At 34.4% G+C, this 26,049-nt stretch overlaps 3 protein-coding genes and 1 pseudogene across 5 annotated transcripts; 1 reads left to right on the plus strand and 3 right to left on the minus strand.

Annotated features, from left to right (window-relative positions):
* Positions 1 to 298: 298 nt before the first annotated feature.
* On the minus strand, positions 299 to 6,084 carry LOC143537415 (protein GAMETE EXPRESSED 2-like). Its single transcript, XM_077031192.1, has 15 exons — positions 6,009 to 6,084; positions 5,641 to 5,946; positions 4,620 to 4,961; positions 4,210 to 4,533; positions 3,934 to 4,140; positions 3,769 to 3,857; positions 3,529 to 3,670; positions 3,140 to 3,445; positions 2,920 to 3,044; positions 2,418 to 2,638; positions 2,127 to 2,345; positions 1,801 to 2,036; positions 766 to 1,001; positions 533 to 689; positions 299 to 447 (listed from the first exon to the last, which is right to left on the minus strand). The coding sequence occupies exons 1-15, from the start codon at positions 6,082 to 6,084 to the stop codon at positions 299 to 301; spliced, it is 3,135 nt and encodes a 1,044-aa protein (XP_076887307.1).
* A 7,377-nt stretch (positions 6,085 to 13,461) lies between these two features.
* LOC143537401 (putative LRR receptor-like serine/threonine-protein kinase At1g63430) lies at positions 13,462 to 18,630 on the plus strand (annotated as a pseudogene). The gene is made up of 10 exons (XR_013136050.1): positions 13,462 to 13,767; positions 13,843 to 14,098; positions 14,177 to 14,320; positions 14,383 to 14,619; positions 15,463 to 15,527; positions 15,605 to 16,056; positions 16,151 to 16,283; positions 17,105 to 17,262; positions 17,354 to 17,569; positions 18,254 to 18,630. The product of XR_013136050.1 is annotated as a putative LRR receptor-like serine/threonine-protein kinase At1g63430 (transcript).
* Positions 18,631 to 19,131: 501 nt separating this feature from the next.
* LOC143537379 (stress-response A/B barrel domain-containing protein UP3-like) lies at positions 19,132 to 22,521 on the minus strand. 2 transcript variants are annotated; one of them, XM_077031159.1, is made up of 11 exons: positions 22,420 to 22,521; positions 22,274 to 22,342; positions 21,517 to 21,574; positions 21,302 to 21,429; positions 20,525 to 20,664; positions 20,334 to 20,402; positions 20,122 to 20,260; positions 19,924 to 19,986; positions 19,800 to 19,843; positions 19,539 to 19,644; positions 19,132 to 19,301 (listed from the first exon to the last, which is right to left on the minus strand). In XM_077031159.1, the coding sequence occupies exons 1-10, from the start codon at positions 22,517 to 22,519 to the stop codon at positions 19,558 to 19,560; spliced, it is 897 nt and encodes a 298-aa protein (XP_076887274.1). In that variant the 5' UTR covers positions 22,520 to 22,521; the 3' UTR covers positions 19,132 to 19,301; positions 19,539 to 19,557. The 2 variants fall into 2 exon arrangements, with proteins under 2 accessions (XP_076887274.1, XP_076887275.1); XM_077031160.1 differs by having other exon boundaries at positions 19,132 to 19,267; positions 19,538 to 19,644.
* A 1,010-nt stretch (positions 22,522 to 23,531) lies between these two features.
* On the minus strand, positions 23,532 to 25,943 carry LOC143537402 (DEAD-box ATP-dependent RNA helicase 47, mitochondrial-like). The gene is made up of 2 exons (XM_077031185.1): positions 25,844 to 25,943; positions 23,532 to 25,367 (listed from the first exon to the last, which is right to left on the minus strand). The coding sequence occupies exon 2, from the start codon at positions 25,309 to 25,311 to the stop codon at positions 23,644 to 23,646; it is 1,668 nt and encodes a 555-aa protein (XP_076887300.1). The 5' UTR covers positions 25,312 to 25,367; positions 25,844 to 25,943; the 3' UTR covers positions 23,532 to 23,643.
* Between the last annotated feature and the right edge of the window lie 106 nt (positions 25,944 to 26,049).

Genomic DNA, 26,049 nt, shown 5'->3' on the forward strand with positions numbered 1-26,049 from the left:
GCTTGACTCAAAACACATATAGTCACTATGCATTGCAGACTTCATTGATCAACATTTTTAAGAGTATAAGTCCAGGTGAACATCAATGGGAACTCCTAATGATGTGCCCATCACAAAAAAAGGTAGTAACATGTAAATTGGTGAAATACATATTACAAAAATAACAAACTAGTAATACTTACTGTTTCGTTATGTTGGGAGGTTCTTCACTTGACTGCACGAAACAAAAGGAAACCATCAAAAGCAAAATAAATGATAATACAACAAATAATCAGAAGTTGAAGGCAAAAATCACCATCTATTCATTAAGTTGAAGATTCTGAGACTCTGCTTGTCGTTTCTTCTTTTCACGTGAAAGAACGATTACACATTTACACGTGAAAAACATCAAAATCGCAGCCAGTGAAGATAGTACAATGAGTTCAATTACAATCACTAATCCAAGAGCTGCACATCATGTTGTAAACATTAAAGTAGCACAAATTAAATAATAATAATAGTAAAAGTCGGAAGCGAAATAAAATCAACTTACAATGAGCTACTAATGAATTCATGGGTATTCCTATTATTAAGTTTACAGTAGCCTTAGACATAAGAGGCGCCGACATCATCTCTGAGCAATTGGGATAACAACCGTACCACCCCATATCATTAACCCTCAATCTAAGGACTCCAACATGTTTGTCACCCTGCAATCATAATAGTTCATATATTGAATATATAAGTACTAAAAACATGAAACATGATTGATAGTTTGATACTCACATAATAAACTAGTTGCTGAAGAAGAGTATTGCACTCGTTAATCGTTCCCAGAAATCTAATGCCTTTAACGTTGTTCAAAGTAAAATGTTTTGAGATTTTAACAAATGTTTCAAGGGGTTGCCATTGTTTGCTTCTTTTCACTTCAGTTGTGCTTATAAGCTGACCTGGCAGTTTGGCTGATAATGTTCCAGAACTTACTTCCACCGAAAACATCACCCGGAAGTCAGTCTCATTCCCTGCCATGAGTTAGATGTAGGGATGAATTTTTTTCCTAAATACCCGTACCCGTACCTGTTCAGTACCCGTACTTGTATCCGTACCTGTACCTGTACGTGTCTATTGGGTACGGGTATGGGTACGCAAATTTACTGATTATAGGTACGGGTACTTTCGGGTACAGTTACGGGTATTACGGGTACTGGTACCCATTTAGAATATGTAGGGGTTTTATTATGTTTCTAGCACTTATGACTTAACTTTCAAGCAGGATTTTCAAAACATAATATATATTAGTTGAATACGTTCATTCTCAATTTATATGTATATATTCATATATTGTGTATTCGTATATTTTATTTCATGTATGTGTAATCGTGTATATATCATTAAATAACATGTATTAACTTTCTCTCTTATTTTTATATAGAAATTGAGGAATCAACAAACTAAAAAAAGGAAAAGGAAATGAATTTTACAATATAGCTGATTTGTTTCATTTTTAGTTTTGGTATTATATTTTGGTTGCGGTATTATAGATAACTGATTGTCGGTATCGTATCGTTACCGATACCTAGTTTAGTGAAGATTTTTTTTAAAAGAACAAAGAGGTACCAAAGCGAGTACCGTACCCAAAGTACCTGTACCTGTACCCGTACCCGTACCATATAATTCGGGTACGGGTATGGGTACCAAGATTTACTGATTTTAGGTACGGGTACTTTCGGGTACAGGTACGGATATAGATACGGGTACAGTCCCGATCTCATCCCTATATGGGAATGAAAAAAAAGTTGAATACTTATTATCTGAATGTACCTGGGAAAGTATGATGATCTGGATCCCAAATGAAGAAATTAAACGTGTCTCGTCGTCTATCAAATATCAAGAATCCTTTATTTTCATTCTCGTTCTCCAGTATAATAAACTTAGGCACGTTAATAACCGGAGGATCATTAACCGGTTCCACATGTATTGGAACATCCAAATGTTCTTTTCCATTTGTATTAATGGTGGAGACCGCAATAACATCATCGCCACTGAAGTTCGGGTTTCTGCTTCGTAAACAACACGCATGCAAATAATCAAACATTCAATCACTCGATAATAAATTAATAACTAATCAATCGTATGTAGTGTAGTACCCGATGTATTGGAGTGAGTTTAAGGCATAGTTAATGACTTCCAAACGGCCCGTTATATTCAAGCATTCATCTGTTTTAGTGACTGTAAGTTCATTCCAGATTGGATGCCAAAGTTGTATTAAAAGAAGAGAAAGAAAAACAGTCCCGTTTCGTGCGGTAAGGATAACAGAAATGCTTTCTAGTGGATCTGAATATCCTATCTCAAAGCCAGAAAAACCACTGAGAAAGAAGATTATTAGAACTGCAAAATGCAAAACATTTTGGAAGTTTCTAGAGCATTTGACAGCTTACCCGAATCGAGGACTGAGTGCATCTTCAACTGCCTGCAACTGTTTCGGAGAAGAAACGACCTTTGGAGGAATAGTGAGGACATTTATGTCCACCTCACCAGCACCAAAGTTGCCATGTGGATCTACTACTCTGTAAACAAACTTATCGTATCCGTAATATCCTTTATATGGTGTATATCTTAAGAGATTTGTTCCATACTTCAAAAGCGATCCATGACTCGGCTGCCAAAACAACAAAAATAATAACAAGACTATTCGTTAACGACACGATACAAGTTTTACTTATGAATTTATTTAAATCTTTTGAGTTAATTACATAAAAATGCCCTCATGCGTTGCACATTACTGGATCCATCTAATGTCCATCCATCAAAAGGATAGAACTTCTGACAACGTAAAGAATGGTGCTTGTTATAAGGACGAAAGGTAAAACTGTAAGTTTGTGTAGTAATATAAACTTGTTCATCTTCTCTAATGACAATATCAGAAACTTCAAACTATACCGTTTCAAAGGAAATAAGTCTTCCTTCTCCGTCAAAGAAGATATCATTTTCTAGAACGTTAAACGCCGTGGACTGATCTTGCCAAACACTGGCAGTATCATTGTGGACTGTAGGGAACAGCTTACCTGAAAGTTACATAATTTGACCATTTCAATCTTTAAAAAAATATAAAAAAAATTAAAAAAAATGTTTTATGTATTAAAATCAACTTTAAACTTACTATCTAAAACATGGATTCCAAAGGGCCAAGGCAAGAGACGTTTTCCAGCATATGAAATGCATAACTCATAATATCCAGGACTATATGCTTGGTAGCACCCACTGTAAGTCCCATCATAATTGTCATAAAACCTGCAAGGAAAGAAAGAGCCATCCTTTGAAGCTATCACCAATTTCAATTTCCGTTCTTGTGACAATATCGGATTATCAAATGAATCCACCAGTCGCAGCAATAGATCATTTACAATTCCTGCTGAAGCCTTTGTCCTGTATTTTATAACTCCTGATATAGACAGATTCGCCTCGGCTGCACCAAATTATAAACACATTACATTCTCCAGAATTTATAATAATTAATCACACACACATACATTACATATATTAGAATACCTTCACTTACTACCTTTATAAATGGATGGCCACCATTTAGTGGAATATTACCACAAAATACACGAATTTCATATACCCCGGCTTTTTCAGCCACATAAGAGACATCAAACTCATTGCTCCTTGTTATCAAGTCCTTGGCAGACTAAATATAATAACCAAAAAACTTATTTAGTGTCTAAAACATAAATCATTGAAAGTAAATGTGACTATATATGTGGAAGCAACATAAAATGTACTTACTACATCATCATGTGAGAAAACAGACGGAACATAACTCATCCCCGTTGGACCAAATGCATCGTAACTTAGCATCCCGGTTGGCTGAGTACCTGTTGAATATCTAAAAGATTAAAATTTCATAAGAAAAATAAAACGTTAAAGAAAAATGATAAAAAAATTTTATACCATTAATAGAATCCCTTGGATGTACTTGTGGATTTACACGAAGAGCGAGTGAAGGCAGTGTAATTTGTACATGAATCCTTTCTACCTCAACTGGAGAAGGATACTGATAAGCATCATTTAAAGATATTGAAAATCTAGAAACATCGCCAGCAACAGAATCATTTAAACCAGATCCATTCACAACACTATGCATATCATCACAGTACCCTATTCAATAAAAAACACATCGTTTTAACGAAAACTGAGCAGAAAGATGACAAATCTATAAAAACTTACCTATGTAGACACTAAATTCATGTGGCATATTCATAATATTCTTCTTATGGCTATCTGAGATGATGAGAATGAAGTCTCCGGGTTTAAATACCGTGAAAGAAAAAGATTGAATGCCCGGGGATACTTCCTTGTATCCCGACTCACAAATTGGTAAAGACAATGTTGACCCTTTCTCCATAACTTCAATATCAAATTCATACAGCCCGGGAACAAGGTTCCCGAATTTATCTCTTTTACTAATAAAAGTTTCCATCTTTGATAACAGTTGAAAAGATTTTGTTTCGGTGCTCCAATGTGCCAAACAGTTTGCAACATCAACTACATCTGTTCATCAAATACTTGAAATCAATAACAATATATAATCAACAAATTGATCATAAACTATAAATAACATATGTTACATAAATTACCAGGGTGGACTGTTAAAGACAATGGAGAACCAATTAAAAAACTATTTTTGTGTTTTATGTGAACCAAGAGATGTCCTGCTGTGACTGCCACAAATTCAATGCAGACATAACCACCAAATTCATCCCATCCTTTGTTGCTTATATCCACTAACTCTGCCTTCGACCCGTTTAAACTTGTTGCATAGACTTCAAAATGGTAAACAATTTCTCCTTCGGTCATGCGTGTAACATTATTCCCAAATGCATCTTTAGGAAGTATGAAGACTGAAGCTTTTGTCCCAGCTACAAAATCATGCATGTGACCCATCCATGACACAACACCACCAGGTTCATATATTGGTCCTACATTTAAAAAAAACCATACTATTGAGCATTACTAGTCGTCGTCGTCATCATCGTACCCGGAAAATCCCACCAATAGCAAAGCTATGGTAGGGTCTGAGGAGGGTAAGATGTAGACAGCCTCACCTCTACCCCGTAAGAATAGAAAGACTGCTTTCGGTGAAAGTGAGAGCTGTTCAAAAAGCTCGCGGCTCGAAGCTTGGGCTCGCTCGAGAAAAGCTCGAATAAAACTAGTTAAAAAACTTGATTTGAAACAAACTGAGCTGAGTTGGCTCATTTTTGTAACCAAGCCAAAATCGGCCATGGCTCGGCTCGTTGGCTCGATTTTAGGCTCGTTTAACTTCAAAATCGAGCTCAAGCTTAGTTGAGCTGCCTCATTAATTTTGTTGTTTAGCATCAAGCCTTGGACATAAGGCACATAGCACTCAACCATCGGGACTTTGGCCGGTTGGTACCTGTGGCCTTGTCTTTCGGCTATCAACGCCACCACATGATGCATGATTAACCATCCGCCACTTTTAACGTTATTTTCACAAAATTAGTAGAATAACGTCAACATTTGTGCAATTTCACTTTTGCCCCCGAAGGCCCACACATATGTTATATACATTATATGTGCACACCACAAGAAGGTGGTTAATAAACAAGTAAAATAAAGAACTTTAAGTGTAACAAAAACCTGGTGCAACATAATACTGCAAACTAGAATCCATAACACCGAAACGAGTATCGGTAATAAGCACATTGAAGGAGCCTCCCATAATGGGCATAAAGAAAATCGTCCAATTAACGCGGTCAAAGCGAAGGTCAGTAATAAGACTAGTGTTCCCCATGACACCATTCACTGAGACATCTGGATTGAAAGAGTGTTTGTCTTGTTCGGACTTGAAATCTTTCAATACATCAACCTTAATAGCTGCAGTTTCACCTGCTCTAAATACAATTCCCCAATCCACAAAATTAAATGCAAGTGTTGGCATATCATCTGCATGAAAACTTACAGTAAATACACAAAACTTTGAATATGTATATGTTATTATGAATTACAGATGAGACGTGAACCTGGTAGTGATAGAGTAGGAAGTGGAAGCATGAAGAAGACGAGTAGCAAGTGAGCAACCATGGCTGATGAAGATGATTTCAGAGAAGAAGCAGTTGCATATTGAAATTAAGAGCGGTTACAGCTTCAAGTTTATTGTGTGGAGTGGAGATAAATAAATGGAGGGAAATCCGTTAACGTGTTTTATTATTATTACTGGTTTTTATCCCAGGCTCGTTTTTAATATTTATATATTGTTTTGAGTTTCCTTTTATTTATTGTAAGGAAATCTATAATATACTTAGAGTTTGATGATAAAAAGGTTTCACAGATAACTAAGATGTTATAACTCGGTTTAAAAGTTATTTGGGTTTTATGAGACTCAAGACCCGCTTTTTTTTACTATAAACTTGTTTCTTAATTATAATAATATCTTAAAAAAATCATATGACAATTTTTAGTATATTCTATTTTAAAAGAGTTTCACATCAATAATTTGGTGAGAATAATTTTTAATTTAATGAGATGTTATAACACGTTTAAGAATTATATGGGTTTGGTAAGACTTATACCCGTGAATTCGGGTCAAATGCATGAGAAGTCTTCATTTAAAAATCAAGCAAATCTGGTAACTCCAAAAAAAGAGGGAGCGACCACATCGCGATACGCATGATTTTTATGTTTTCGTTTATATATATAATAGATATTTGGAGAAAATTAAGAAAATATACATTATCCTGAGTTCAAATTCATATGAGAAAATTTTAATCAAAATCTGAAATCAATCTTATATAAAATATTATGTATTGTTGCTCAAATCCCTGTTTAAAAACAATTTGTAGTTTATTACTATACAAATCCAGATTCTTAGACAATTATTCGCCTTTATTTTCTTTAATTTGCAATTACCAATGAATTGATAATTTTATTATATCAGGGTTGCAATTTCAATGTTAAAATTTCCTTATTTGCTTATTTTACCATTTAATGTTAATGAATGAATTGATTAAGAGTTACCTTTAACAAAAAGAAACTTGAATTTATATATTGATTTGATTTAAAGATAAGATACCATATATTAAAATATGTTAGAAAAAAAGATGAGGAAGACTATGAGATTGACAAGTGGCAAAATTAAGTAGTCTTTTATTAGAACATTCACAACAACAAACCGTCACAAACCGACACATCAACGTCACATCAGATTCCAAACTTTTCTTAAAAACCCTAACTTTTTTCCATAACAACAAACATTTACAAACCTCATTAAAATATTATTAAAACTATATATGTATAATATATACATATGCATGTGAGAGGGTGAAAAACTGGACCCACCACAAACTTATTTGTTGTAGGTTTGCATATTCAAACCTGCTCTCACAAACTTTGCACCCACAACAATATATCAAGCTCACTCTTGTTTGTCTCTCTTGCCAACTCATTCAAACCTAGGGTATTGTACCCTTGTTGTGGATGCTCTTAGAATAAATAGATTATTATTATTATTATTATTATTATTATATTCGTCCTCATGAAAGTCGACGTTAAGAAATTTACGAGAGCCTACTGCCTAGCACGAGCATGAGCCTGAAATTGTAGGCTTGTTCAAGCTCGGGATATAAAGCTGGATCGGAGCTCGTATAGTAGTTAGCTATAATTAGGCTCATGCTCGTGCTTAAGTTTGTTTAAACTCGTCCGCTTTGACGTGTTAGTGAGTCGGATCTCAGATAATCATCTATTGGTTTAAAACAAAGCCTTATCTTTTCTAAAACACGTCAAAGGTATTTAGGTGGGATGAATATTATGGTAATTAAATCGATATGACAAGTTATACAAATATTAATTGAAAAATTAAGCTCTCAAGGTTACAGACAATATTTTCAGTTTTCTTTTATTAGTGTGCTTAAAAAAAAGCTTAATAACATACAATCAATAATTAAACATTATATATTCTCATTAATAAACTCAAAACGATTGCAATAAAATGACAGACAATAAGCTGCGCCGCAACCCACTTTTGAATAACTACAAAATAAATTGACAAAAGTTTAAATATTTGTCAAATAAATTGACATATATGAGTGAAAATGCTTTACAAAACTGTACATATTTTACTTTACCAAACTGTCAAAAGTGAACATATATTTTATAGCTAAAAATGCAGCCAAAAACTGTATACACTTTACAGCAAAAGTGCTGCCAAATGTATGCACATCTAAAACTTGTCAATATACACACTCCAAAATGCATCAAAATTGCAGTACCAAAAGTTGTACAAATACAGTTCAAACACCAAATGCCTTACAAAAAAACACATCATAGTGGGTCCATAGCCCTTACAAGTAACAAACACTAAACGTCAAGCATACCAAACCAAAGGATTACTTGTTTATGACCCTTTCAATTTACAAACATTAAAGATTAAACATAAAATGATAAAATCCAAAAGATAACCAACATAGAAAGTTCGTACATCAATTCTGCCCATAACAGGGAAATGCATAAAGTTAACACAAATTTGTAAGCACATTAGATTATCCGCAATGCTGGCACCCGATTCTTCCCATGAATATGTCTAGTCGGCCGTCATATCAGATTTGTACCCATATTTCTCAAGAACTCATTTTACCTTGTGTGTTGTCATACCCATTCTTCCAGCAAACACCCCACTATATCCACACAAAAATGTTTTTTTATTAGATGGTCCACCATACCCGCATTTGAGGCGCACTTAATGAGGAGCGCCTCCAACATGTGGAGGTAGTCCCAATGCAATATTTTTTCGTTTGCCCCACAAATGGATGCCATGATGGACGTGTAGAAGAAAAACCACATTGCGTTACTGGTGTTCTTATTAACCTTGAGAGCTTAGTTTTTTAATTAACATCTATTTAGTGGTTAAATTTATTTTGATTTTTCAAATATCATATATGACTTGCACAAAGGGAATGACTAACAAGTACTAACGGGGTTAAGTGACTGAATGAAAATGAGACTAAAACCAAAATGATTAAAAATAGAAAATAAAATTTGGATTAAAAACGAGAATCTGACATACAAACTTATTATTAAGTTATATTAATTTTTTAGAAAAGTTTTTCTTGATCAACCCTTAGTTACGTATTATTAATACATAATATATTTTGTATTTCTGTCATTGGTTGAGTTATAATAAGAAGATTAGTTTTTGTAGGAAGGATATAAAATAATCTTGTCCATTCGTTTTATACTTGAATGGTTAGATTAGATTAGAGAAAAAATCAAGGTTAAAACAAGGGTAGGTGCATAATAGGGATAACACATTTGTTGACTTTCTCTCTCCACATGCAAGACACATGTCAAATTCCCACATCATTTTAAAACGTCCATAACTTTTTTATACGACATTTTTTTTAAAACAATTTCACCTTAATAACGAGTGCTTTTTTATCTTTTTTATGAGTACCATATTGCTATATAAAATTAAAAAAAATTGTGGGTTTTTACAAATTGTGTTTTACCAAAGTTGTGTTTTACAAAATTGTGTTATACAATTGTATTTATTTTTTCATAGTGTTTTTTGCATTGTGTTATTTAATTGTGTTTTTGTCGTGTTTTTATTTTCATAGTGTTTTTTCCATTGTGTTTTATACGTTGTGTTTTTTTCATTGTGTTTTCCAATGTGTGTTTTCCGGTGGCCATTTTCGGCAAGGTGGTGGCGGTGGGCGGCGATGGGTGGCGATGAGCGGTGGTGGTTGTAGAAGATGAGTGAAAATTTAAGTGGGTTTTTAAAATTAATTAAGTGGGTTTTGAAATTAAATTAAGTGGTTTTCATATTAAGGTAGTAGACTAAAATATCCTTCTTCATATCCTTATTAGAAAAATCAAACTTCTTATTTGAAACTTTCTCTAACTAGTTAATCAAACTAATTAAAAAAACCATATTCATTTCATATATTTTTTATTAACATTAATAAATATCAAATATATTGCACGCTGAGCTTTGCTTCCTATGTATACCCATTCAAACATGCATTGACACAAACATATTTTACAAAAATGTCTTTCCCAAACATAGTAGTCACAACGCTATCAACTACAGATACTAACCTTAATGGAATAGTAACGCTACCAACAAGTGTACATATTGTAATGACAAAAATGAGTGTTAAGATGCAAAATAGGCTATGCAAAGAAATGGAGGAAATTGAAGTTGATTTGGTCCATGAAAACAGAAGCAACACCATATGCTTAGCTTATAGAGACAACAACTATGTTTTCACGCAATTTGGTCAAGTTCTCGCTGATTATAACTTAAAACCAGGTGATCTTGTTAGGTTTGAACCTACTGAAGTAAGTGTAATATTGCGTATGAAATTCTCCTATGAGAAGCCAGGTCCGAGCAAAGAAGATTCGAGCACTCAAGGTGCTCATTAATCATGAGGATGATATAATAGCATTAGCATATTTATATATTTATGTTGTATTTTATTCATGTACGAATTTTTCAATACCATAATATATGTAATATATGATATAGTAAAATATTGATTTAACTATATATTTGAGTCTCACTTGAAATTTTGAATATTATAGTCATAAGTAAATTCCTATGGCTATGACTATGAGGTCTAGCATGGGAAAACACTTAAAAATTTGAGGTAGATCACTTCCATGGGCTACATAACTGCTCCTTCTCTCTCCATCTCCAACCCTAACTTCCGCCTCCGCCTCCACTCTTCCAGCGCTGCCGCCTCCACTCCTCCACCGCCGCTCTCTCTCTCTCTCTTTCTCTCCCTCTCATTATGTTAGATGTGATCGTAACAGATTCTATTAAGATAGGTGAATTTGGTTAGCTGATTGACGGTACCAGTGGTTGGTTTGTTGAATTGAAGAAGATGGGACTGTTGATTAAGGGTATTATTGGAAGACCTGATGAAATCTGGCTTTGTTATTGATATATTTCCATTGTTTTGGTGATTAATCTGTGAAAAAGTTTTCATTGTATTGTTAATGATGATGATATAGGAGCAAGTAGATCAAGGAGTAATACTTTTTGAAAAAGTCTCCATGATTTGCTCATTGCCATCCATTAAAAAACAAACACTCTTTTTCTTACAGACTGCAAATATTTGGTCCACCTTTTCTGTTGCAGATGCCTGCAGATATCGTCCGCAGACTGCAGATGTTTTACCTCTGAAAAAACAAACAACACCTTAGTTTTCTTCATTTTATGTTCTAATCATTTTCTTGCTTTTAGCTTCTTGCTGGAAGTCATTTGTATTTTATAAAATCACTGTTGTTAAGCCTGCAAACTAACCGAACACGCAGTGAATTGTTCATGAACTGTTAGGCAGAAAGTTCGTTTATATTCGTTAATTTAATATGCGAACGAACATGAATAAATAGTTTGTGTTCATTTAATTAAATGAATGAACATGAACACGTGTTTTGTTCTCTCATTTACGTTCGTGAACGTTTATTTATGTCATTTATGATTTTTTTATGAATCTTTTGATGAATCAACCACTTAATGTTTTTATATTTGTCTGTCTATGTACATTTAAGTGTGTTTATCTTTGTTCAATTATGTTCATTTAGATTTTATATGAACTAACACGAGCATGTTCATTTTTTAAACGAACAAACATGAATACAACTATATTGTCCAAATAAATGTCCGTGTTCATTTCATTTACAAAATTACTGGCCTAATTGTCGTTCTAAATAAAGATAGACAAAACATGTTATCTGGTTTTGCCCCCTCATTTCTATATTTGGCTTATGTACACATCTAACAATTGTACAATTATAATATTATTTATGTGTATCTCGTACTTCTTGAAATTGGACGCTCATTATATATTAGTCTTTGCTTACAAACCACTATAGTTTATCCGTCCACCTATATAGGATAAGTTTTACCCATCTTTTCAGCTATCATATAAAACTCACTACTTTAAACATAAGTTATTTAAATTATTTTTACTATGTTTTAAATATATCTAAACTCCTTGCAAAGTTTTCAATAAAGTAACACAAACCCAACTATTGATTATATAGTTTATACAAATATAATTATTTATATACAAAATATCTAACTAAAAAAATTCTCTTTCACAACTTGTAATGTATTTTATTTATATATCAACGTCAAAACGTTTCTTTTATTAAATAAAAAGAAAGAAATAAAAACTCGGAAGTGACATCTAAAAACGACGTACGGCTATGAATGTATATAATATAATATATTAAACCATCTCGTATTTATTTTTTGAAAATGATTGAAAAGTAAATATTTAATAATTTATTTTGAAACATAATAAGCCTTTCATTATTGTAATGTCTTGTTTGGAAGCATTCTAAATAGACCCCTCCATGTTGGAGACTTTATTTATAGAATTCGTTAATATTTTAAGCAAAATTTGTTAAAAACTCACGACTCCTCACTCGAAACACATTCATTTAAAACGAGTCGAGCTCGAGTTAGGAGAAACTCGTTCAATTGGCTCGTTTCAATTGAATACAAAATTTACCGTATGAGTTATAACTAAATTATATAACTATTTATAAACAAGCTCACATAAGGGTAAACCATGTGTAAACGGGAAAGAATGTGGATAATAGAGATGAGAACAAATCGAGCACGTTATTCTTTAAGTTTTGTTTTTATTTTTTAATAATTTTATAAATTTTTAATTAACTCACATATTGATCTAACACGTTATATTTTTTGGGTTTTATCTTTTGTTTGGTATCCTTTATAGCGCGCGTGTTTGAACGTTACATAATAAAAAAAACAAAGAAACAGATATATTTTGATAACCATTTGGTTTACATTGGGACTGTATTTTTTTTTATCTTTTTCTCTGGCTTATTGTAACAAGTGCATTAAAACACCAAAAAGTTTTAGGTCATTGAAACTCGACAAATATATTTCATTAAAACTATCTTTTTTAGAACGACGACTTTTTTATATTTAAGCTATCACACTCTTCAAATTTGAGAGCCCCAACACCCTACTCTTGCCAGACTTTGTTGTCTTAATCGGCCCACACGGACTTCAAAGTTTGGCTTGGGTGTTCTCCCGAGAAACCATACCGTCGACTGTCACTTGACGGTCGTTGTGCCGCCACAAAAGCAAAACTCTCAAACATAACACACTGTGAGACGAAAATTCATGTGGGCTCGAAATCCAAACCGATAACTTTATAGAAGGCCTAACTTACAACTGAGGATCGAATTTGGGTTCTAAGTCTTTCTACAAGAAAAACTATCTTTTGTTTTTAAGATATCTTTATTATTATTATTATGAATTAAAATTAGTTTCTTCAAGGTTCCATCGACTCCATGTTATTCTACAATGATTAGCAAGTGATTAACCCCCAACTCCACCCCACTATCCTCTCTCCTTTTCTTTCTGGTCAAATTACACCATGAAATTAACATCAATATTATTCTTCACTTCCTTAATTTCCCACTAATCAATCAATTAATACCAAAACACAGAAAGAATCTTGAACCCCTTCTTCACTTCAAATCCAAGTTTCCATCAACTGGGTGTTCTTCATTTCATTTCCACTTCACCAACTAATTACAGTCTTTAATTTCCTGGGTTGTTGAATTTGCCGCCTAAAAATATTTTTACCCATTTAGGGTTTTCACCCAAATGTTCAATTGAGTGCAAATTTGTTGGAAATATGAAGAAATTGATTCAATTTCAACTCTTGTGTCTTGGTTTAGGGCTTCTACTACCTGTTTACGAATCTGTTCAGTCAATTGAAGGTATGTACTGTTAATTCAAGAAACACTCTTCTGTTGTTTATGCAACCTAACCTAACCTAATTCTTGAATTTGCAGTTGATGTTTTGAATTCCTTCAAAGAAGGTATTTTTGAGGACCCTTTACTGGTTTTAAGAAACTGGAATGATATTGATGAAGACCCTTGTTGTAAAACTGTAAGAACACTAACTTCCATTTCAATATTTTATATTTAATATTTAATCATATTAATAATTGTTAATTAATTATTGTTAATTTACAGTAACATTTCTGGTTCTTCCATCAAAGGATTCATTGCTGAAGAGCTTTTTCAGCTTTCTTCTTTACAAGAACTGTATGCTTTCTGTCAACATCTCATAATAATATTAAAATTATTATAAAAAAAGGGATTAATAAATTGTAATTCTTGTAGGATTTTACATGGTAACAAACTCATTGGTACAATTCCTGTGTCAATTGGATCATTGAAGTCCCTCAAGGTTCTAGATTTGGGGAACAATGAGCTTTCCGGGCCGATTCCTGCTGAACTCGGGAATTTGGTCAACATCAGTACAATGTAAGTCAAGCTTATAATATAATTTGATTTAGTTCAAGTAATGATGACTTATATTGGTACAGAAATCTTGGATCAAACAGGCTCGTGGGTAAATTGCCTTTCAAGCTCGGGAATCTTGAAAACCTTCAAGATCTTCGGTTGGACAGAAATAAGCTGAGTGGGACCATTCCGGGTGCCTATGCTAACGCCTCGGGTGATAGTAAAAAGGGGTTTTGTCGTTTACCGCCCTTTAAAAATGTGGATTTCTCATATAATTTTCTCAGTGGACGCATACCCAAGTGTTTGGAATATCTTCCAAGGTATACATATTCTTTCTTTAGTGACACGTGGGCCGTGGCCCCGTTTACTTAATGGGTCGGTTTGGGCTGTTTTTAACTCAACATGTCAAGTGGCCCAAATTATAAAATTTACCAAAAAGTAGAAACATGGTTGAAAGTTGTCTTAAATCTTTTAATACAAGAATTTAAAACTGCTTTATCATAATTTTCATATAACAAATTGTCCATGGATCAGCCAGGGTGGGCTCGAGCTCAGCTACTTTACAAACTGAAACGGGCCTGCTCGGCTCGTTTATTTTAACAAGCTGAAATGTTTAGGTTTAGCTCGGCTCATCAAAAGTTCAAGTCAATTTGAGGCTCGTCGAGCCGACATGTTTATTTTTCAAATTTTATATATTTTTTAATATTTATACATGTTGATATGTATAAGAACTAAAATTAATATTTGTAACATACACATAATGTAGAATTAATATATATGTGTGTGTGTGTGTGTGTGTTATAGTTTGGGCTATAATTTTGTATTCTAATTTGTATATGTTACAATTTGGGTTTACTTTTAAATGAACCAAACAAGATTTTTCAATATTAAGAGAATTTTCATTAAAAGGTATACGGCTTAGAGTGTGTGTTTTTGTGTACGTGCGTTTTAATATAAACAAGCCAACGAACGAGCCAGATGACGAGCAAGCCACGAGCCGAGCCAAAATTGTCCCGGGTCGGCCCGTTAACATACTATTATGGCCTGGATTGGCTCGTTACAAACGCACCGATTTCGAGTGAGCCGCAATATGGTGATTTTTGACCCATTCAATGTGAACTGTTTGTCCCAGTACCCAGTCCATCTAACCTACTTATTTGCAGGGCTGTCTTTCGTGGAATTTGCATACACTACAAAGGCATTAAACAGCGAGCCCCAGAACAATGCGGTACGTCTCACTTTTTCATTAGTTTTTATGTTTTGGCATTTAAGAATAATCACTTTGATTTTAATTTCTTAATACAGATGATTTTCCACCTGCAAATAAAGCCCGAGATACAAGAATCCCCACTGCAGAAAAATCCAAGAACCCGACCCATAATTCCAAGCCCGTTTGGATTCTATCTGTGGAAGTCGTGACGGGTGTGATAGTCGGGTCATTTGTTCTCACCGCGATTTTCGCGGTCGTTTTTAGATGCAAAAGCAAACCTTATGTTTTGAACATGTGGAATAATTCCACTAGTTACAAAGATCATATGGCGGTTTTTATTGATTCCAACATGTTAAATGGTGTGACAAAATATAGTCGACAAGAACTCGAGGTTGCTTGTGAGGATTTTAGCAACATTATCGGGTCATCAGCCGATAGTTTAGTTTACAAAGGAATTATTAAAGGCGGGCCCGAAATTGCTGTTATTTCTCTTTGCATCAAAGAAGAGCATTGGACCGGCTATCTTGAGCTCTATTATCAGAAAGAGGTATAATTTTAACGTATAATATAAAACCAAAAAGTTTACCTTTTTATTAACCCGAGTTAATTTTTTTTTTTTTTTAAATTGTCGTGTTTTCCAGGTTACCGATTTGGCAAGGCTAAATCATGAAAACACAGGGAAGTTGCTCGGGTATTGTATAGATAGTCGTCCGTTTACAAGAATGCTGGTTTTTGAATATACATCGAATGGAACGTTGTATGAGCATCTTCATTGTAAGTATATATTTTTCTTTATTTTGTGTATGCAAAATTGGCGGGTTGGGTAATGGGTCAAAACAGGTGTCTTTTGAATGGGCCAGGTTGACCCAAAACACCTTTTGTAGAAAAATACATTTTTTTCAATAACAATCTACTTTATTGAATAAAACAACTTATGAGGTTTTATGTTATTTTTATTTTCTTATTTTACATGTTTAACCCATTAGAGATAAAACATAACCCATAGTGGCCCATTCCCAAGTTACTGACAGGGGTGTAAACAAGCTGTGCCTAAACTCACCTTAGTTCAAGCTCAGTTCGTTTAGTTAAGGATTGCTCGAGCTCAACTCGTGAGTGGTTCACCAAGCTCAAGCTCGGCTCATTTATTATTTATAAATTAATTTATATACATCTATGATTATTTTTTATGTATATTTATAATTATTAATATAATTCTATATATAACATTTAGTTATTTTTATCATAATTTTGTTTATAATAATATTAATTACTAATTTTATTAATTACACAAATATATATTTAATGTATTAAATAATGTTTACACAAATAGTAGGCTCGTTAAGGCTCTCGAGCGTTCTCGAGCTCAATAAGTGAAGCTCAGGCAACTTATCCGGGTTCGTTTATTAGACAAGCTTATTTTTAGGCTCAGACTCAGGCTCGGGCTCAATATTCGAGCTTTAGCGAGCCGATCTCAAGTAGCTCCACATTAGCTTGGCTCATTTACACCCCTAGTTAATGAGCTAGTTGGTGATCTACGGGCTCCACATATACATGTATTATTTTGTTTTATGGACACCTTATTCATTTTATGGCAGACGAAGAAGGGTGCAACCTAAGTTGGTCAAGGAGAATGAAGATTATTATAGGCATTGCTAAAGGTTCACAGTATCTTCACACTGAAATTGAGCCACCGTTTACTATATCCGAGTTAAACTCAAGTGCGGTATATCTAACCGAAGATTTTTCTCCAAAGGTATTATACTTTAAAGATATCAATATTAAGCTGTTCAGTTTTTTTTATACCTGATATTATTGTATTTTGTTTTATTTTGCCTTTGTTGAAGTTGGTTGATTTTGAAAGCTGGAAAACTATTATTTCAAGATCAGAAAATAACTCGCGTTCAATCAGCCATGAAGGTGATATTTGTGTTCTTCCAAGCTCGTTTGAAGACCGCAACCTGGATATTCAGGGCAATATTTTCTCATTTGGCGTTCTTCTGTTGGAAATCGTTAGCGGACGGCCTTCTTTTTGCAAGGAGAAAGGTTGTCTGGTAGATTGGGTAAGAAATTCGTTCTAGTTATTTTAATATTATGTTACCGAGCTGTTAAATGGGCCTTGTTCACGAGTTGACGGGTGGCACTAACCTGAAAATCATGACACATGAACCGGGCACGACAAAGATTTTTGCTGTTGACACAATCGTGTGCCTCGTTGAACAAGTCTTTTTTTTTTTTGCACATAGATACTCAAAAGTACAAACTTACAACAAAATATAACCGCGTTTCAAGTTTAATGTAATTACTTTTAAACAATAAAAAATGATTCTAGTTTATCATTTCTCTTGTAATTTTTTGGTGTAAATATCCAATCAGTTTAAGTTATGAAGTAAAACATATCTTTTTAATTTTTTTAAATAAGTGGGTCAATCCGCGAACCCACCACACTAGGTCCACCCAAACACAACCCGTTTAACTAAATGTGTTCATGAGTTTGACCCAAATTGAGCTTTAAATTTTGGCATGAACTATCCAATAGTGTAAGTTCAAAGAAATAAATGGTTCAACCCGCGAACCGACGAGGTCGACCCGAACACAAACTGTTTATATAAATGTGTTCGCAGGTTTGACCCGAACCTGTTTAGACCAGACCGAAACATGTGGTTAGTGTCATGTCAGAAATTCAAATCTCTATTACATGCCTTTTTTATAAAGAAACAAACGTTGAATATAAGGTGTTGAAACAGGCGAAAGATTATATTGGAAAGCAAGATGAAATGGGTTCGGTTGTAGATCCTTCACTGTAATATTTTAATGATGAAGATTTGAAAGTGATTTGCGAAGTGGTTGCTATGTGCATTCATTTAAGGCCCCGAGATCACACATCAATGAAAGACTTGTGCGCCATGTTGGAAAGCAAAATCGACACATCACCTTCTTCGGAGATGAAGGCGACTTCATTAGCTTGGGCTGAGCTCATGCTCTCCCCTTGACCCGGCCCAAGCTATAGAAACTAGAGTCATTGTAAATTCTTCCCGTTATGTTAGGACCCGCTTAGGATTCCTTTTGTTCTTGATTGTTTGATGAGTTTATGTAGGTTTCTGAAACATAAAGGATATGTTTTTTAGTTGGTAGACCAACAAAGCTCTATTAATCATTGACTTCCATGTTAGAATCATTGTTCTCGTTAACAAACCTCCCACGCATTCATTTCCGACTAATATGCAAAGAAAATGGCTAGTATGTAAGCCCGGTTCAAGTGCATGTTGAATTTTTTTCGAGCTAATTACCATCGAAAGGACAATTTAATGATACGCAAGTGAAAAGTTGATACACGCATTTGTGAATTAAAGTCTGATGCAAGAGTGATTTTTTAAAATTTGACAGGTATTTCATGAACCATCATGTATGTATGTTTAAATTATAATATAACTATTTACTTAGTCAACAAATATCTAATAATGATACTTATATAAAACAAAAGAAATGTCTAAACTCTATTTTTGTTAAATAAATTTGACAGGTATTTCATGAACCATCGTGTCTCCAATTTTAGGCAAGTTTTCTAATATTGGGTTTCTATATCAACCAAACCAATCTAACTAACAACAGATTTTTGGGATTAAGTTTTTCAAATTGAACTCCTCAAAATTTTGATGGAGTAATTAATCAATACAACTTGGCAAATAGAATAATTATTACAAAATAAATCATCTGCAGAAATAATAAATCAGCTGCATTTCCCTCAAAAAGCAGAACATCCATTGATCTTTTAACCTGGCTTGTTATGTAACCCTGAAATTAGTAATATTATAAATTATTAAATAATATAAACCGCTTATTCATGACGAGAATGAGAATAATTACACTAAGAAAAAGTTTTTATCGTTTCAACTATTATTTGGAACTTATATTAGCTAATCTAATGGTATTTGTAAACTATCGGTTTGGCATTCGAAGTCAAACTATGCAAAATCAGAAGTTGACTTATGGGAGGTAATAATCTGAGTTAAAAAGCAGCAGGAAGCAAACCTAACATCAGTGAATCTTGCTACATTAACTCCTTTCCAACTGGATCAACCGAAAAGCTAATTGACAGTTTCTTCTCAATGATGGGATGAAACTTAGACCTCCAAATCTGCTCAAATTATAGCATAATCGAATGAAATTAGTAAACATTATGTTCATCAATCATATCAATCTCATAAATTTTTTAAACTTCTCATAAACTATGTCATAATATTAGCATATTAACCGTGCAGATATATTATTAAAAGAATGGAGTTTACATACATCTTTGTATTCTGAACTGCCCATGAAAATCTCAAACGCATCGGCTGCAAAAGACCAAAATAGTCAGCTACAAAATACCATAAGTCAAAAGGTTTGCAAGTGAAAGATATGAGAAAAATCTCACATGATCGGAATCGTATCACAACAGCATGCGTGTAGTCTTTGCTTCCTGAATTAAAGTTTGAACCTGAAAGTCAAAATAACTCAAATTTCAACCTGAAAGTCACTATTGCATAACCATATATACAGAAGTCATAGGGTTGACTTTGAAGATTAACCTTGTGTATAACAGTATAAGAGAACAAGAATATATTGACAATACCTTTTGTAAACTGGACAACTAATGAAGGAAATTCCATCACTAGTTTAGCAAAAGACGTTAACGCATCATCTGCCACGTCACCCAACGAGCTTTCTTTAAATGTAATAAGAAGTATATATTCAACACCAAAGTTGAACTCCTGCGACCAAGGTTTTCATGGTCAACTAAAGTCAAACTAACTTACTTTCAAATACTTTTAGCAAATATCTAACCTCTCCTTTCCTAAAGATAGGAAGAATATCGTCTTCTACTTCAGATTCATAGTCAAAATAAGCTAACTCCTGTGAATATAAACATATAATATAGTTTATTACAAGTTAAACTTGAATATCAAACGAATAATAATAATAAATACATAAAACGAAGATAATGAGAGTATTGGTGTTTACATGTTAGGGCGTACATGACCAAAAGGCGTTACATGGTCTTTTAAGACTCCCAGGTAGAACGAGTTCTCATAGAATTTTGCAAGGTCTTCCTTCTTTTGAAAACGCATGAAGACCGCGTGTGTGTAACCTTCAAGATTTTGAAACGATAAACGGCCTACATGAAAAAGAAAAATGAATAAGGATATCTCATGAACATTAACAACAATAATAATAATCATCATCATCATCATCGTACTCAGTATATCCCACCAATAGCAAAGCTATGGTAGGGTCTGAGGAGGGTAAGATGTAGGCAGCCTTACCTCTACCCCATAGGGATAGAGAGGCTGCTTCCGGTGAGACCCCCGGCTCGATAGTAGTTTTGCATCAAGCCTTGGACATAAGGCACATAGCACTCAATCATCGGGACACCGGCTGATCGGTGCATGTACCCTTATCTTTCAGCTATCAACGCCACTACATGATGCCTGATTAACCGTCCGTCACTTTTAACGTTATTTTCACGAGATTAGTAAAATAACGTCAAAATTAGTGCAATTTCACTTTTGCCCACCCGAGGGTTCACACATATATACATCATATGTGCGCACCGCAAGCAGGGCTATTAACAACAACAATAATAATAATAATAATAATAATAATAATAATAATAATAATGCCACCTGCCAGCGCAAGCTACATGGTTTACCTGGTCCCATTGGATATTGGTGGGCCCGTGAGTTTTCAGGTGATGGGTTCTCACAGTTATAAAAAATACGCATTTAAAGATACATAACGATAATAAACTTTACCTAACGAGATTGCAAGAATGCCACGCATTTGATATTGGCAGGTGTAGAGAAAATCTAGCATGTCTTTTTCATCCTCGTCGGATAAATCCTCCTTTGCTTTAATCAAACATATGTGTTCTACAACACTTCTACAAAAAAAAGGAACCAAAATGCATATTTAAAGAACATCCACCATTTTATAATACTCATAATATCATAGCAAATCAATGACTAACCTCATTGTGTGTGGACTCGTGCTAGGGTTCTGTCCCTCAGAAGACGAGTTTATAGCACCTAGATTTCCAACAAAGAGCAAACTTAAACATTGTAAAACATTGCAACTGACAAAGATCATCAAACACTTATTGAACATTTTGTCTATTCAATCAAACAAATTGACTTTACACACACTAGCGGCGTTTTTAACTATACACCACTGTGTGAGGTGTACACAAGGTCATATGAGTTTTAACGGTGGCTAATCATACAGACCAAAATGTTTGTGCAGGCCATATATATGAGTTGTTCTTACAAATCATACGGGCCGTAGCCCGTATGATGTGTTAGACTAACACAGAAGCAACTGAAGTGACAGTGCACACTGCTAACAAATCATACAAGCCATATAGTCATACTGGCCACATGAGGTCTTATAAGGACCAAAATGTTTATACGGAAGTATGAGTCGGTGTTATTACAAATCATAATGGTCATTGATGTATCAGACTGACACATAATGTGACAGCGGCCTGACAAAGGCCATACGACCCGTATGACCATTTTTCGCTCTCTATGTACACCTTAAAAGCATATATAGATTTAGCTAAGAGTTAGAAGGAAGACAATTGCATTCTTTTTAAAAATTATACAACACAGGGTAACCAACAAGCAAGCAATCTTGATAATGATAATGATAATGATAATGATAATGATAATGATAATGATAATGATAATCAATCATTCGGGCTTGAATTCGATATATTAATAATGTACCTGGATGATTCATTTGCTTCAACCCCGGAAACAATCGCAATCCTGTTTGCCGGAAAACAACTCCGGTGCCTGCAACAACTCAGATGAGCAAAACTCAATAATAAAAATTGAAAATTTGGGCGAAATTATAAAATTTAATAGCATACCGTAAATGGGTTTCTTGGGAGGAGCTAGGGTTTTGAAAGGGGCAACATTGTTGGTGAGACGATATGTAGAACAGCTGAAAGTGTGTGTCTGCAAATGCATATTATTATTATTATTATTGTTGGTGTGTGTGTGTGTTTGTAGGATTCAGTTGTGATCATATGAATGAATGAAGATTGAAAGTATGAAATTGAGTGGACTGGAATATTTAGAATTGGCGCCTAATTATCTAACTGTAATTAATAAATATATCACCAACTTTAATCCTTCTACTTCTATCTTTAGGTGAGTAACAATGGTTTAAAAACCACATATAACAAGGTGAAAAGCTAATAAGTAGGTCTTAATTTTAGAAAATCCCAAAATGTTTATTTTTACTGTCCATATAAGCTAAAACTTCTAGAATGTTCATGCTTTAAAACCGTCGACTCCTACCTAATTTTTATAAAGTTATCATCTCTTTTATAAAGTTGCTTTATATTTCACAAAGTCATCATGTATTTTTACAAAGTCATCCTCCCTTTTATAAAGTCATCTCGTATTATTATAAAGTAGTCATCTCTTTTATAAAGTTGTCATATATTTTATAGTATGTTAAAAGGGACAAGTGACAATCAATCGTTGATTGACAAAAAAATTAAGGTGTGTGTGGGGTTAAGGAGACGGTATTAATTATGGACATTCTTAGAATTTTGATTGGTCATGGACATTTCTTTGACATGAAGGATAAGAATGGATTTTATGAGGATTTTACTCTCATTGTAATGTAATAAAGTAATTGTTATGAACATGACCGAGACCAATCAACCCATTCAAATAACCGAATCAAATGGTCCAATGAGTTGAACAGAGCCTAAGATCTTGATTTGTGATATAAGGAAGAAAATATCTAATATCTTGTTTCTTAGTGTGTATGAATCCTCAGTTGGAATCCTTCACTACATCAATAGAATCAAATTGTTTATCATGAATTTCTATTATGTTTTGGTTGTGATTAAAGATCAGCACACTTTTGAATGTCAAATACTTATATTTCTAATAGTCATAATTTTAGTTAAATCAAGTTTTTAACTACTGCAACATATCATAAAATATTAATACTGGATAACTAGTCCAATATTATTACAAACATTTAGTAATAGTAGTAAACAAAAACTATAGTATTAGTCTATTAGAGGTGTTTCATGATCAAAATACTAATGAAAATGTCAAAAACAAAACCACCTCTACTTCTCTTCCTGGATAACAAGTTTACCCTCCACAAACTCACAACACTGGAACCCAACTCCAAGTTGCCTTTGAAGCTTCTTCACCACAAAAACCTCAGACTCCTCACAAATAGTAACCACCGAACCCTTCCGACCAAGCCGGCCCGTTCTTCCAGCTCGATGTGCATAATGAACCGAGTCAGTAGGCAAGTCCACATTAACCACAAGATCACAGTTTGACACATCTAAGCCTCTAGCCGATAACTCGTTTGTCACCAAAACCCGAATCTCACCGTTCTTGAATTTCTTCAAGATTGTGGATCTTGAAAGCTTACCAAGATCACCATGCAACTCTTCTGCAACCATCCCGCGAGCTTGCAGCTTGTAAACCGCATCTTTTAACTGTCGGGTGTGATTCATGAAAACAATAACGGTTTTTGCATCAAGCGCGTGTACACATCTTCTCAAGGTGTCAACTTTATGTTGCATTCTTGAAACACAATAATAATGTTTTAAAGACGGCGGTAGACTCTCTAAAACCCCACTACTCTGCTGCAAATCCGAGCTCGGGTTGGGTCCAGGTGACAGGTTAACGGGCCCAGGTGGGCGAGAGACGGATTCAAGCGGGCTCACTTTTTTAGCCTGCACGAGTAACGGGTCTCGACCCCAACCCCTGGCTGCTCTTATTACTGCAAATGGGACCGTTGCAGACACCATGATCGTTTGCCTCTCGACCCGTTTCTTGACTGCAGTTTCTGAGTTTCGGGCCGGGCCCGAATTGGGTTTCTTCCCAACGTGTTCAACTATTCGGTGCATATCTTCACGGAAATTAAACGATAAAAGCTGATCAATTTCATCTAAAACTAGGAACCGACATCCGTGTGTGTGAAGCTTCCCCGCTGAGCTAATTTCTGCAATCCTACCGGGTGTTCCGACAACGATAAGGGGCTTATTTTTTCTTAACGCTTCTTCTTGGCGGGACCTGTTTGCACCACCGACAAGTTGTTGAACAAATCTTTTATTTTCGGGCCCGAGAAGCTTCTCAATCTCTCTCACAATCTGCATACCGAGCTCCCGTGAAGGTGCGATAATCACCGCTTCAACATCAGTTTTCTTTCCGGACTCTTTGTTTACGGGCGAGCCCGTTAGTGGGCCCACTTCCGACAGTATTGGAAGAACATAGGCCAAAGTTTTCCCGGACCCCGTGTATGATTGAATCACGACATCATGGTTATTACGAATTGTTGGGATGGATGCTGACTGGACATCGGTTGGAACACTGAAGCCTTCTCTTTCTAGAGCCTCGATTAATAACGGAGGAAGGCCGAGTTCAGAAAATGATTTGGCAGAAAACGGGGCGGATTCGATTTGTACTGGGTTTTCAAAAGCAACGGCTTGTGGTTTGACTTTAACTTTCTTGTTTTTGACTTCTTCGAGTTGATCGTGGATGACTTGAAGAGTAGAAACTGTTTGTCTAACCTTATCTTTCTCAAACCTTGTTGTTGGTTCGTCCTCGTCCTTGAATCCAAGGCTTTTCAGAGTTACCGGGCCATTTGTGCTACCAAACCGGTTCAATACGTACGCGCTTCTGTGAAATGAAGCGGTTTTTGAAATCTTTGGGAGTTTTTTGACGGAGAGTGTATCTCCAACAAGAAAAAGAAAACGGGTTGCTGCTAAAGCTGCCATCTTTCGTGAGGATTCTCTTGAGTTTAATGTCTATCGACAATTGCCATTAGCCAAACCTAGAAACGAAGCACGGAATATGTTTAAGATTTTAGAAAGCATACCAAACATAAGGTCAAATATTACATTAGAGTAAGAATAAAGTCACAAACAATGTTGGAAGAGGTAAATAGGTACAAATTCTATATCCATTTTAACTTTCATAGCCAAACAAAGTAATTCTAAATATAAAGTTAACAAAGTAATTATAATCATAGTGTTAATTCCCACTGTTTGTCTATACAAGTAAGAAGCAATCATTTAAAACTGGAATTAGTGAGAGTCATGAGTGTTAACTGGACCTACAGTTAATTAATATGATTATTATTGAATCATACATAAAATCCCCAAATTCTCTTCTATCAGAGAATTACACAAAACAACAATAAATGCATACGATTAAACAACAATTAGCGACAAATGAAGCCTAATAAACAACAATTACACCTACCTTTATAATAATAATAAGGTAATTTCAAAACCCTAAACCACATACCTAAGTAAGCAGCAGCCTCCGGAACGATTTACAGACAACCGGCGGCCAGATAGAATGAGGGAGGAAGGGAGTGTGGAACAAAAGCAATACACAAAAGGATATTATTATTATTATTATTATTATTATTTCATTTCATATGTTTATATTTTATTTTATTTATAAAAATATTAATCTATGGGGCTTTGAAAAACAAGGTGTCAAGTTGA

This window comes from Bidens hawaiensis, unplaced genomic scaffold, assembly GCF_021521415.1.
Source record: "Bidens hawaiensis isolate Kalapana, Puna unplaced genomic scaffold, B.hawaiensis_p1.1 tig00011186_1, whole genome shotgun sequence".
NCBI classification, from domain to species: Eukaryota; Viridiplantae; Streptophyta; class Magnoliopsida; order Asterales; family Asteraceae; genus Bidens; species Bidens hawaiensis.